This window comes from Malus sylvestris, chromosome 6, assembly GCF_916048215.2.
Source record: "Malus sylvestris chromosome 6, drMalSylv7.2, whole genome shotgun sequence".
Classification (NCBI taxonomy): domain Eukaryota; kingdom Viridiplantae; phylum Streptophyta; class Magnoliopsida; order Rosales; family Rosaceae; genus Malus; species Malus sylvestris.
The window spans coordinates 1,097,814-1,110,739 of NC_062265.1; the positions used below are offsets into that span (position 1 = coordinate 1,097,814).

A 12,926-nucleotide genomic window follows, 5' to 3' on the forward strand; every position below is an offset into this window, starting at 1 on the left:
ATTTATATACCAACATTAAACATAAAATATAATTTTTTTTATAAAAAATCATACTTTTGAGAAAATATGTTTGAACATTTTTTAAAAAGCATTACCACTTGAAAAAAATTTGCACACGTCAATGTATTAATGACCGTAAGCGATAAGGGTGAGGAAGAAGCGGCGCCTCCTTAAACGAAAATGAGACATTAGCATAGTAGGAAGAAGCGGCGCCTCCGAAATCTGCAAGTGACACGACACGCTATTTTAAATGCTCTGACTACGAAATAAACAAAACATAGGCAGAGGATTTGGTGCTTACCCAATTAATTAATTAATTGCATGTGGGTAATCCGATCACTAATTAATCCTATTACAAGACAAAATACAATGGATTAAAGGATAAGGACTATTTTACTAATACAAAACAAAAGATAAGTGGCAAGAAATTAGAGTGTATTTAATTGAGAATTTAAGATATTTTAATGAATTTATAAATTCATAGAGTTTTATAGAGTTTAATTGATTCGTAGAGATTGCATATAAAATTTTGATTCATTTCCCTCGAAATCTCATAGGGAGAGATAAGATTTGTGGATGTTTAAAATAAATTACGAAATCTCTGTAATTCCCTTTAATTCTTCAACTTTCTCAAATTCTTTAAAATCAATTTCTAATTGAATACACCTAGAATATTATAAACTTCTTTAAAATCTTAATTGAATACATCCAAATTTATAAGGATTTTAATAAACTATTTTAAAATTTTAATTGAATACATCATGAATTTAAGAGAATTACTTAAAATTCTGATTAAATACCCCTAAATTCATTAAAAGAATTAAAATCCTTTAAAATCTTAATTGAATACACCCCATAAATAAATATGAGACGAGACAAAAGGCCATTTCATATTTATTCTGATTTCCACTACTCCAATTTCTAACTACAAGACAAATTTAAAAAAAAAAAAAAAACTGTTTACATCACTTATGGCATGTTTTTGCAATATTAGAGTGTGGTATAAAAACGTAATCGTTTAAACCTTATTGAAATGGAAATAACTCGCTAATAGAAAAATAAGAAAAACGATTTTAGAAAAAAAAAACTATTTTTAATATGTTTGAAAAACGAGACGATACACCGAAAGTTTGCTTTTATTCATAACCTACTTTTGTGACTGAGAGTTAATTTATTCGAAGGGAACCTTACTACTACACTAGACTCGACTGTAGACTAAATAATCAAGTTGCTACAATATTATATTTTATCGATACACGCCACCCGTCGAATCCAATGCTATTGTGAATAGCCTAATAGGTTTTCCTTGGCCACCTGTTTTATACAAAACCAGAGCTAGCCCAGGATATACATATACATATACATATACATATACATATACATACATACATACATACATATATATATATATATATATATATTATACATGTAAGTAAGAAGAATCTGTTTGATTGAACTATGTGTATTGCAGTGTTCCTTTGGCAAGCCCACCCTCTTTACCCTTTCCTTCTCCTGCAAAACAGAGATGAATATCACAACAGGCAAGTCTGTCACCCATCTAATTCACAATTACGCTACTTTTATTTGATTTATTAAGTTAATGGGGTTGTTTATTATCTAATCTTCATATATGTATGTATTAATTTGTACGTATATAAAGGCCTACAAAACCAGTCGGATGGTGGGAAGGTTGCGAGATACTAGGCGGGCGAGATGAGGTTGCAGGAGGGACATGGTTGGCCTGTTCAAGAGGAGGGAGACTCGCTTTCCTATCAAATGTACTCGAGCTGGATACCGACCCGGAGGCAAAGAGCCGCGGAGACCTACCTGTGCTCTTCTTAAAGGTACAGTTTTCGTTCTTTTTACCTGCTACTTTTTACCATTTGTTGTTCTTGTGTTAGTTTCTGTTCATGTGTTGTGCAAATAAATCAATGGCAGAGCACCAAGACTCCAAAGGAATTTGCACAAGAATTGGCCAAGGAGGCGCATCGGTATAACGGGTTTAACTTGGTTTTGGCAGACATTCCTTCCAAAACCATGATTTACCTTTCCAACAGGCCGAAAGGAGAAGCGATTCTTGTTCAAGAAGTTTCTCCAGGGATTCATGTGCTATCAAATGCAAAGCTTGACTCACCCTGGCACAAGGTTGGTTTGAGTTGAACCAACCTTACTCATTATGTTAATTACATGGCTGTTTCTGTCATCGGTCCAACACTCATGTGCCTGGTTACTGGCTTTTGTTAGACCAAGTCCGAGCCTCCTATCCAAGCAGAGCTAGATTTTGAATATGGGAACCAAGAAGTATGGACTGCAAGTTTTATATCAGTTTTCTATCTCCACATCATGTGTGGCCTTCGACAAGAAAGGCACGGGCAGTATGGTGTTGGTCATGGAACTGTTAGTTTTATATAAGCCCTCAGCATGTGCAACATGCACTGTAAATAGGGATGGACTTATTAGTTTTTATATTTCCTCAAGCACATGCAGCACGTGCTGCATGAATTGTAGGGTTTTCATTTTCTGATGTAAGTTGAATAGGAATATAAATACATGCAGCCTCTCTTGATAGAGGTATGAAACTTGAAGTAAAACCTTGAGAGTTCTTAAGTTTTACATGGTATACGAGCCCTAGCAGTCTAACGACTTAGATCCTCAATTTTTTTTTCCATGGCTGACGCTACCAACGGCGCTGCAACCTCTCCCAACTCTCTTTCACACTCTGTCATGAATTCCTACTCATCCATGACAATGGTTGTTAATATCAAACTGGATAGAACCAACTATCCTCTGTGGTTGGCTCAGATCCTTCCCATACTCAAGAGCCGTAACCTGATGGGATATGTTGATGGGTCCATCGTATGTCCACCCAAACATCTTCCTGATGCTGCAGCTGTCAACCCAACCTACACAACATGGGTGCAGCATGATCAAATGATCCTGAGTTGGATCAATGGCTCTCTTACGCCATCTGTGTTGTCCGTCGTCGCCAGCAAGAGGTCCTCTCATGACACCTGGGAGGCTCTGGAACAACGGTATGCTTCTACGTCCCAAAATCGTATTTTGTTTCTTCGCAATGAACTGATGCAAACTAAGAAAGGTGACATGTCTATTGCTGATTATCTTGATCGCATGAACTCGATCACTGATAACCTTGCCCTAGCTGGCAACCCCGTGAATGATGATGAACTCGTCCAAATTATCTTGAACAATTTGGGCCCTGCATATGAAATGACAGTGAGTGCTGCTCAAGCACGCGATACTCCAATCGCGTACCCTACCCTTGAGGCCCTCCTACTGACCACCGAGAGACGCATGACTGCACAGAATGCTCAGCCTATGGAGGCTGCTCCGGTGAATGCCTTTGTCACTGCCAGAGGTCGTGGTGGACGACTTCGTGGAAATGGACGTGGTGCGTTTCAGTACGCACGTGGTGGTGGTGTCAACCCGCGGGGGTCCTTTCCTCGCAACAATAATCACCGGCCCAACTCGACCTACAATGGTGAGAAACTCACTCTCACAGGAGACCGTATCACATGCCAGATTTGTGGAAAACAAGGTCATCCTGCCCTTGATTGTTATCAACGAATGAATGCAGCCTATGAAGGGAGGATTCCAACAAAACAGCTCACTGCCATGGTAACAGCTCCGGTTCCGTTTAATCATCAGAACAATGGACAGTGGCTTTTGGACACTGGTGCTAACGCTCATGTGACTCCTGACATCCAGAATTTGGTAAACCCAAAAGAATACAATGGTAATCAGAATGTGGGTGGTGTAGGTAATGATACTGGCCTCTCTATTTCTCATATTGGTTCGAATCATCTACAAACACAATCTTGCTCATTTAAACTGCCAAATATTCTAAGATGCCCCACTGCCTCAACCAACATTATTTCTGCACACAGATTTACATTAGACAACAAGTGCTATTTACTCATCTTTCCTCATTTTTTTCTTGTTAAGGACCTCAAGACCCGGAAGACGCTTTTCCGCGGGAGATGTGAGAATGGCTTATACCCATTTGTTGGTGGCGGTGGACAGTTCATAAACCCTATTTCAGTATGTCTAGGCATTCGAGCCTCGGCTCCGAAATGGCATTCACGTCTTGGTCATCCTGCATTCTCTATTATCAAGTTTTTAATCTCAAACAAACAAGTACCAATTCATGGTACTGTTGATGTCACGTTTTGTCCGTCGTGTCCTTTAGGAAAAAGTACTAAGTTACCATTTAGTACTTCAGAGTCTGTTTCTCAATTTCCCTTACAACTTTTACATTCCGATGTTTGGTGTTCTCCCGTTATTTCAATTGAAGGTTTTCGATATTATGTTTTGTTTGTGGATGATTATTCTCGGTACTCTTGGATTTTTCCCATGAAAAATAAATCTGAAGTGTTTGAAATATTTGTTCAATTTAAAGCTAAGGTTGAAAATATGTTTAATACTTCCATTAAAACCCTTCAATGTGATGAAGGAGGTGAGTACAAGAGTCACTGTTTTCAACGATTTCTTGCAACAAATGGAATTTCTCAAAGGTTTTCGTGTCCAAAACACCCCGAGCAAAATGGCCTAGCAGAAAGAAAACATCGCCATATTGTTGAAACAAGTATTGTCCTACTTACTCACTCTCACATTCCAAATCAATATTGGTTTGATGCATGTTCAACGGCAACCTATTTAATTAATAGACTGCCAACTCGTGTTTTGTCTCATAAATCGCCCTATGAAACCTTGTTTCAAAAACCTCCACACTATGAGATGTTAAAAGTGTTTGGTTGTAAGTGCTTTCCTTGGCTTGTTCCTTATGCACAAAATAAACTTCAACCCAAGTCCAAACCATGTGTATTTTTAGGATACTCACTGAATCATCAAGGGTATAAATGTTTGGACCTGTCCACGAGACGACTTTATTTGTCTCGCCATGTCCTATTCGATGAGGACTCATTTCCATTTAAGGAACTCACATCCTTGCGGGAAAACGTTGATCACACAGGTAGTTTTTCATCCCCTGATCTTCTGTTCACATTTCCTATACTCTTGTCATCCTTACCTTTGCCAAACCATAACCAATGTTTAGTGATCCCATCACAGCCAACCTCAACCACGCCCAATCCGCAAAGTCCTGATCCCATTAATTTTTCCCAAAATCCCGTGTTATCTTGTCCTTCCAACCCTAGTTCCCCGAACCACATTCTAAATGAGCAAGTCACAAGTGTTGAGCCACCTACGTCTCAGTCTCACCCACCATCAGACCATGACACTGCTTCACTTCATCAAGCCTCAGTACAAAGGTCGCATATGACGACTCGATCACAGTCTGGCATCCACAAACCTAATCCTAAATATGCCTTGCATGTCTCTACTGATCAACCTTTAGTTGAACCCACATGTTTCAGTCAGGCAGTCAAGCACCACAAATGGAGGGACGCCATGGTTCAAGAATTTAATGCACTCCAACGATGTGGCACGTGGGAGCTTGTTCCTTATCATTCACAACTGAATGTGCTGCCAAATAAATGGGTTTTTAAGATCAAAAGACGAGCGGATGGTTCTGTGGAGAGGCACAAGGCGAGGTTAGTCGCAAATGGATTTCATCAACAGCATGGACTTGATTACACCGAGACCTTTAGCCCTGTGGTCAAGCACAGCACTATCCGCCTTGTTCTTAGTTTGGCAGTTTCCAATAAATGGCACATCCGGCAATTGGATGTACAAAATGCTTTCCTGCATGGCTTTCTGAAGGAGGAAGTATATATGCGACAACCTGCAGGTTTCATTGATGAGCAGCATCCCAACCATGTTTGTAAATTGCAACGCAGTATATACGGCTTGAAACAAGCTCCACGAGCGTGGTTTCAACGTTTTTCAGAGTTTTTGCTTCAATTAGGGTTTCAAGCATCTACGTGTGATTACAGTTTATTTGTTTTCGATCACTCTGGTGTCTACTTGATTTTATTGATCTATGTAGATGATATATTGTTGACAGGAAATAGCACTCCCCACATGTCCCGTTTAATTCATCAACTGGGAACTTTGTTTTCAATGAAGGACTTGGGGTCTCTTCATTACTTTCTGGGTGTTGAAGTAACTTATCATGGTGATCAAATGCACTTGAATCAGGCCAAGTATGCTGTGGACTTGCTGAAGCGTACAAAATTTTTGGATGCTAAACCTATTTCCACTCCAGTCTCTTGTGGACAGAAACTTAGTGCTTACAATGGTGAGCCACACGACGATGTTGAGACGTATCGAAGTGTTGTCGGCGCACTTCAGTATCTAACTATCACGAGACCAGACCTCTCTTATGCAGTAAACCAGGTCTGTCAGTTCATGCAATCTCCAAAGAATACTCACTGGATGGCAGTAAAACGGATCCTTCGCTATGTGAAATCCACATACAACCATGGTCTTGTGTATACACCTGGTACTGCACATCTTACAGCGTATTCTGACGCTGATTACGCTGGGAATCCTGATACACGGCATTCCACAGGTGGTTTCTGCATTTACTTAGGATCCAATCTCGTGTCTTGGAGTTCTAAAAAGCAGAAAACTGTCAGTCGGTCAAGTTCAGAAGCTGAATACAGGCAGCTTGCCTATACTGCTGCAGAATTATCATGGTTCCGGTCTTTATTTCGTGACCTCCATCTACTTCTTGATCGACCAACCATCTGGTGTGACAATGTTTCCTCCATTGCCCTCGCGTCTAATCCCGTGTTTCACTCCCGTACAAAGCACTTGGAGGTAGACTATCATTATGTTCGTGAGAAAGTGGTTCGTCAAGAGTTACTTGTGAATTTCATATGTTCTCAAGACCAGATTGCTGATCTCTTCACCAAAGGTTTGTCCTCCTCACGGTTCAAGCATCTTGTTTCCAAGCTTCCAGTTGTTTCTCCTCCTGTCAGCTTGCGGGGGGCTGTTAGACCAAGTCCGAGCCTCCTATCCAAGCAGAGCTAGATTTTGAATATGGGAACCAAGAAGTATGGACTGCAAGTTTTATATCAGTTTTCTATCTCCACATCATGTGTGGCCTTCGACAAGAAAGGCACGGGCAGTATGGTGTTGGTCATGGAACTGTTAGTTTTATATAAGCCCTCAGCATGTGCAACATGCACTGTAAATAGGGATGGACTTATTAGTTTTTATATTTCCTCAAGCACATGCAGCACGTGCTGCATGAATTGTAAATAGGGTTTTCATTTTCTGATGTAAGTTGAATAGGAATATAAATACATGCAGCCTCTCTTGATAGAGGTATGAAACTTGAAGTAAAACCTTGAGAGTTCTTAAGTTTTACAGCTTTATGTCCTGCAGGCTCAGCGCTTGCGGTTAAATTTCGAGGAAGAGATTAAGAAATACGGTGAAGGTGAAATGCCCGTGAAGGAAATGATTCAAAAGCTAATGAGGGACAGAGTTAAAGCTGATAAGAGAGAATTACCTCGTATATGTGAACTTGACTGGGAGTTCAATCTAAGCTCCATATTTGTTGAAGTTGACACTCCACTGGTAAACGCTATTAGTAATGAATTCATATTCCAGTTACCTGTAAGAATTGAAACTTACATATCTGTCAACTTTCAATTGTGCAGGGACGCTATGGCACCAGGAGCAGCGCTGCAGTGACAGTAAGGCAAAACGGTGAGCTGAGTTTTTATGAGAACTATCTTGACAATGATCACACATGGAAGGAACATACTGTGAACTATCAAATTCAGAAGCTGAGTTGGTTGAAGGAGATATGGAATCCATAGATAGAGCTCAATTATTTTACTTTTGTGTATGCGTTTCTGAGGATGATGCTGAAAGCCAGGCACAAAACAATAAATACAACACCCGCTTGCCGTTTATGTATAGGCAAAAACATTATGCACTTCTATCATTTGTAAAGAATGTGTTGACCCTAAAAACTACTAAGCCTACGTGGCACGTAGGCCGAGTAATTAGTAAGCTAACTACGTCATTCGGTTGTATGCGGGGCGTGCCAACTCGTCAGCCGAGCTCGGCCGAGGAGTAAAATTTGCTGATGTTGCGTTGGGTGCGCTGCTGACTTCTGAATCTCGCGACTGCGGCCGAGGAAGGAACACTCTCGGCCTTCGAGTTCTAGAGCCTGAAGACAAGGCTGCTAGTTCTGCAAAGTTCAATATCAAATTCGACTTTCAATGTTTCGAATGTAGTAACTTGTAACACTTCACTTTGCCGAGAAGGCTAATGAGATGACCTCTGCCAATAAGGATTCAAAAATCCTTCTCGACCGAAACTTGGATAGATAACCAGTCGGCCTTGTCGCAGTGCTGTTTATCCAAACTGAAGATGCTTCATGGTCGGCTAATTCTACGGCAACAGTGCTGTTTATCCAAAATGAAGATGCTCGCTGGTTGTCTTCATAGTGTTATTTATCCAAACTGAAGATGTGTTGGCGAAAAATAAAATAAAAAATCTCAAGATGTTTGAGAGGTTTTGCATAGAACGAGGGTTTGCGCATGGCAGTTTGTGTATTGTGTTGAAGGTCATTTTTACGTTGCACAACGCCTTGTATTTATAAGGTTGATATTTGCTTGACACGGCTAGATAATTGTGGAGTCCAACTAAAATTCAAACTAATCCGTGGCATAGGCTTAAGGCCTATCTTCAAATGGTTGACTTTTCAAAGCTAATAAAACCAACCTATCACCCATCCAAAAGCCTATCCGTCTGACAACATCCATCAAACAACCTAACGTACTTAGGTTTTCATTATCCAAAACTCACAGATCCATGTTATGCCTCTAAGCCGAGCTGCTTTAATTCACATAATACACTGCTAACAAATCCAAATTAACTCGTATTGTTCTGCTTGCCTCTATGTTGAGGTTATGATTTGCATCCCATTTATTTGGTTTAAGAAGATGCAAATAATTCATATTAAAAGATTATTATGATAAAAGCCATAATATTATCCTTCAACAAAAATATCTTCACTTTTCCATCCGACAGTTGAGAACTATGTTTACTCAACGACCTTGATTAAACGGGCCGATAGTGGAAATTTGGGTCCAAACATTGCCCCCTAGTTTCCTTGAGCTTCGGCTCGTAAGCCGAAGGTTAAGGAAATTAATTGTTCGTAGCCAATAAAAATATGCCGCAACTCTCGACTGCCGAGGTCGAGAAAAATTAAAAAAAAAAAAAGGGCCGAGACAAACCACTCCTGGCAGCTCGACCTATCGTCCATCAAAGATGTTGCAATCACTTTTCTGAACCCTCGGCCAAGTTCGGCCTGTCATTCAACCATCCACGCCTCAGCATTATTACATATATATATATAACCAAGGCCATAAACCGGTCGAAAATCTGAGGTCGAGGGGAAATTGGGGCCGAGATCGAGAAGAACTGGGGTCGAGGTCGATAAAAAAAATGGTCCTTGGGAATTTGCCCTGCCTATATATATATAGATATTTATAAGCCCATGTCTTGTCTCTGTCTTGCATGTCTATGTCTTGGCCTAATTCTTTTCCACCGAATGGCCTCTCATAATTTCCTTTTGCTGATGGGCCACTCTGATACACCAAATGGCCTCTCATAAACCTCATTGTGGGGTCCCAGCCTGATCTTTATCAACTGCCTGTCATTAATAATGCAACCATTTATATATATAATATAAAAGACTCTATGCCGAGCACGCACACACACACACACACACACACACACACACACATATATATATATATATATAAATATAAAATGAGCATGCACGAGTATCAGCTTGCTGAGCTCGGCATGTGTGATATATACTATAGGTAAAGCAAGGGATTGCCTGGCCTCTCATAAACCTCATTGTGGGGTCCTAACCTGATCCTTATCAACGGCCTGTCATTAATAATGCAGCCCTATATATATATATAAAAGACTCTATGCCGAGCACACACACATATATATAAAATGAACATGTCGAGTATCAGCTTGTTGAGCTCGGCATGTGTGATATATACTATAGGTAAAGCAAGGGATTGCCGAGCACCATATCACGAAAGGCTTGTCTTGAATATCGACGAATGATTCGATACCGTACGAGATATTCCTCGGCCCACTGCTTGTGCCCCCTATATATATATATATATATATTTAGCAAAAGAAAACAAAAGTGGCCAAACTATAAAGTGGAGGAGGCCAACGATGTTTTATTCCGAGCCGAGATCTATTTACATCAAAATTTTCACATTGAGATTTTCCAAAGCCGAATAAAAAATCATCTCCAAATATGTTCGGCTTGGAGAAAGATTTTTTATTGGCAGCCGAAAGTGTTAAACAATTATTATGCCCCCCCAAGCATAATAATTTCGCCAATTTCGGCTTTTAACTCGAACAACTGAGCCGAACGAGATTGCTCCATACCGGCTTTATCGCCAATAACCATATCGACTGCCATGGTTTCAGCATCTAAAACCATGTCTCCAATTACCATATCAATTGATGTGGTTTTATGGTTTGAAGTCGTGTATTGGTCTTGTTCGTCATTGGAACACTCCTCTAATGAATCGTTTCTTGAGTCAATTTTTGGCTCAGAAACTTGAACATTTTCTTCTAGGCTTACCACACCTTCAGTCTCGACCGAAAAAATAGGTGGCCTTTGTTCTTTGGCCAAATTAACAATTTTCTTAGGCCAAATATTGGTTGTGGCCAGAGCGAAAAATTACCCCCAGCCTCTAGCCCTTTTTCAAGAAGTCTACAGTATTCCTCAAGGAGTTTTGTTTGCTTTTCGACACCTTCCTTTAATAGGCACCAAATCTCACCCTCGTTGAGATCTTGATATATCATGTGAACTTCGTAGTTTTAGCACTGAGTCCCACTGGGCGTGCCAAAATGTTGACCCTAAAAACTACTAAGCCTACGTGACGCGCATGCCGAGTAATTAGTAAGCTAACTACGTCATTCAGTTGTATGCGGGGTGTGCTAACTCATCAGCCGAGGAGTAAAATTTGCTGATGTTGCGTTGGGTGCGCTGCTGACTTCTGAATCTCACGACTGCGGTCGAGGAAAGAACACTCTCGGCCTTCGAGTTCTAAAGCCTGAAGACAAGGCTGCTAGTTCTGAGAAGTTCAATATCAAATTCGACTTTCAATGTGCCGAATGTAATAACTTGTAACACCTCACTTTGCCGAAAAGGCTAATGAGATAACCTTTGCCAATAAGGATTCGAAAATCCTTCTCGACCGAGACTTGGATAGATAACCAGTCGGCCCTGTCGCAGTGCTGTTTATCCAAACTGAAGATGCTTCATGGTCGGCTGATTCTACGGCAACAGTGCTGTTTATCCATACTGAAGATGCTCACCGATTGCCTTCACAGTGTTGTTTATGAAAACTGAAGATGTGTTGGCGAAAAATAAAATAAAAAATCTCAAGATGTTTAAGAGGTTTCGCGTAGAGCAAGAGTTTGCGCATGGCAGTTTGTGTGTTATGTTGGAGGTCCTTTTTATGTTGCACAGCGCCTTGTATTTATAGGGTTGATATTTGCATGACACGGCTAGATAATTGTGGAGTCCAACTAAAATTCAAATTGATCAGTGGCATAGGCTTAAAGCCTATCTTCAAATTGTTAACTTTTCAAAGCTAATAAAAACCAACCCATCACCCATCCAAAAGCCTATCCGTCTGAAAACATCCATCAAACAACCTAACCTACTTAGGTTTTCATTATCCAAAACTCGCAGATTCATGTTATGCCACGTGAAGAGTCCAAGCCGAGCTGCTCTAATTCACATAGTACACTGCTAACAAATCCAAATTAACTCGGACTGTTCTGCTTGCCTCTATGTTGAGGTTATGATTTGCATCCCATTTATTTGGTTTAAGAAGATGCAGATAATTCGTATTAAAAGATTATTATGATAAAAACCATAATATTATCCTTTTACAAAAAAATCTTCACTTTTCCATCTGATGGTTGAGAACTATGCTTACTCAACGGTCTTGATTAAACGGGTCGATTGTGTAAATTTGGGTCCAAACAGAATGACACAGAGAGAATGGAATGTAAAAGGCAACCAAGCATATAACTTTGATCTGAAAGCTGGAATTTGAAAAGCCTTACCTTTTTCTTCCTCTAATTGCAACAACAATTGAGACTTTGTTTCTTCATCTAGCTTCAGTCATGCTATATCGACCTCTTTGCATGCCACGCCACAGGCTGCAAGTTTTGTAAATAAAGATACATGGAAAAGGAACATGTAACAAAGCATATTGTATAAGACTACTTGTCTTCTTGTAGTTGGACCTCCAAGTTTTTGGAATGCTCCAAATTCCACTTGAGCATCTAAATTTGGATCAATACCAGAAAAAAAAAAATCTCTAAACAAGGTTCTAGGACCATGTCAAATGTGTCCAAAGAAGAGTAAAGCAAATGAAGCCAAGCCCAAATTGTCTAAACCAGTCAGAAACACTCTCTACAACTTCAAAATTCTCAAGCCTGATGCACATTCCACGATAAAATAATCCGCCTTTATTAAAGCGTTTCAGGCATCAAGTTGGGGCTCCATATAGCACCATTCATACCCTTGAAGAGATTGTAACACATTGAAATTATGTATGAGAGCTTTCATCCGATTTTTTCAACCGACCCTTTTCAATTTTCCTGCAGTTCTCTCACAAAGTTATCGTAAGCAGCAGTTGAAAAGAACCATCTCCCATACTCTATGCATAAATGTCTCAATCAAAAGATCATCCCAATCCCCTGTCCATTTTATCATATTCTTCTGATACTCACACCTACCTTCTTTCATTCAGTATCCAGTTCTACTGTCCAAAAATTGACCATAAGTTTAAAGCACGAGCTAAAAGAATGGTTACAAACTAAGGACTACAGAAAAAACAATGTGAATTCTTGAGTACCAAAACCAAGTTATCTCCTCCAGTGTTGGATATGTTGGATAGTGGCCAAATTAGTGGTCAAGTGGC

At 40.0% G+C, this 12,926-nt stretch overlaps 1 protein-coding gene and 1 long non-coding RNA gene across 3 annotated transcripts; one reads left to right on the forward strand and one right to left on the reverse strand.

Annotated features, from left to right (window-relative positions):
- The first annotated feature begins 1,399 nt into the window (after positions 1-1,399).
- Positions 1,400-7,904, forward strand: LOC126627355 (uncharacterized). Its single transcript, XM_050296826.1, has 5 exons — positions 1,400-1,541; positions 1,661-1,844; positions 1,939-2,145; positions 7,312-7,503; positions 7,587-7,904. Exons 1-5 carry the CDS (start codon positions 1,459-1,461, stop codon positions 7,746-7,748), a joined length of 828 nt encoding a protein of 275 aa, XP_050152783.1. The 5' UTR covers positions 1,400-1,458; the 3' UTR covers positions 7,749-7,904.
- On the reverse strand, positions 7,472-11,308 carry LOC126627358 (uncharacterized). Of its 2 annotated transcripts, none has more exons than XR_007624981.1 (3): positions 11,151-11,308; positions 7,694-8,215; positions 7,472-7,611 (listed from the first exon to the last, which is right to left on the reverse strand). It is a non-coding gene; the product is annotated as an uncharacterized LOC126627358 (long non-coding RNA). The 2 variants fall into 2 exon arrangements; XR_007624982.1 differs by lacking the exon at positions 11,151-11,308 and adding an exon at positions 10,842-10,940 and having other exon boundaries at positions 7,694-7,897.
- Between the last annotated feature and the right edge of the window lie 1,618 nt (positions 11,309-12,926).

Coding starts and splice junctions, on each gene's coding strand:
- LOC126627355 (XM_050296826.1), top strand. CDS start 1,459: ATGTGTATTGCAGTGTTCCTTTGGCAAGCCCACCCTCTTTACCCTTTC. Junction 1,845..1,938: donor TACCTGTGCTCTTCTTAAAG/GTACAGTTTTCG, acceptor AATCAATGGCAG/AGCACCAAGACTCCAAAGGA. Junction 7,504..7,586: donor TTGAAGTTGACACTCCACTG/GTAAACGCTATT, acceptor TCAATTGTGCAG/GGACGCTATGGCACCAGGAG.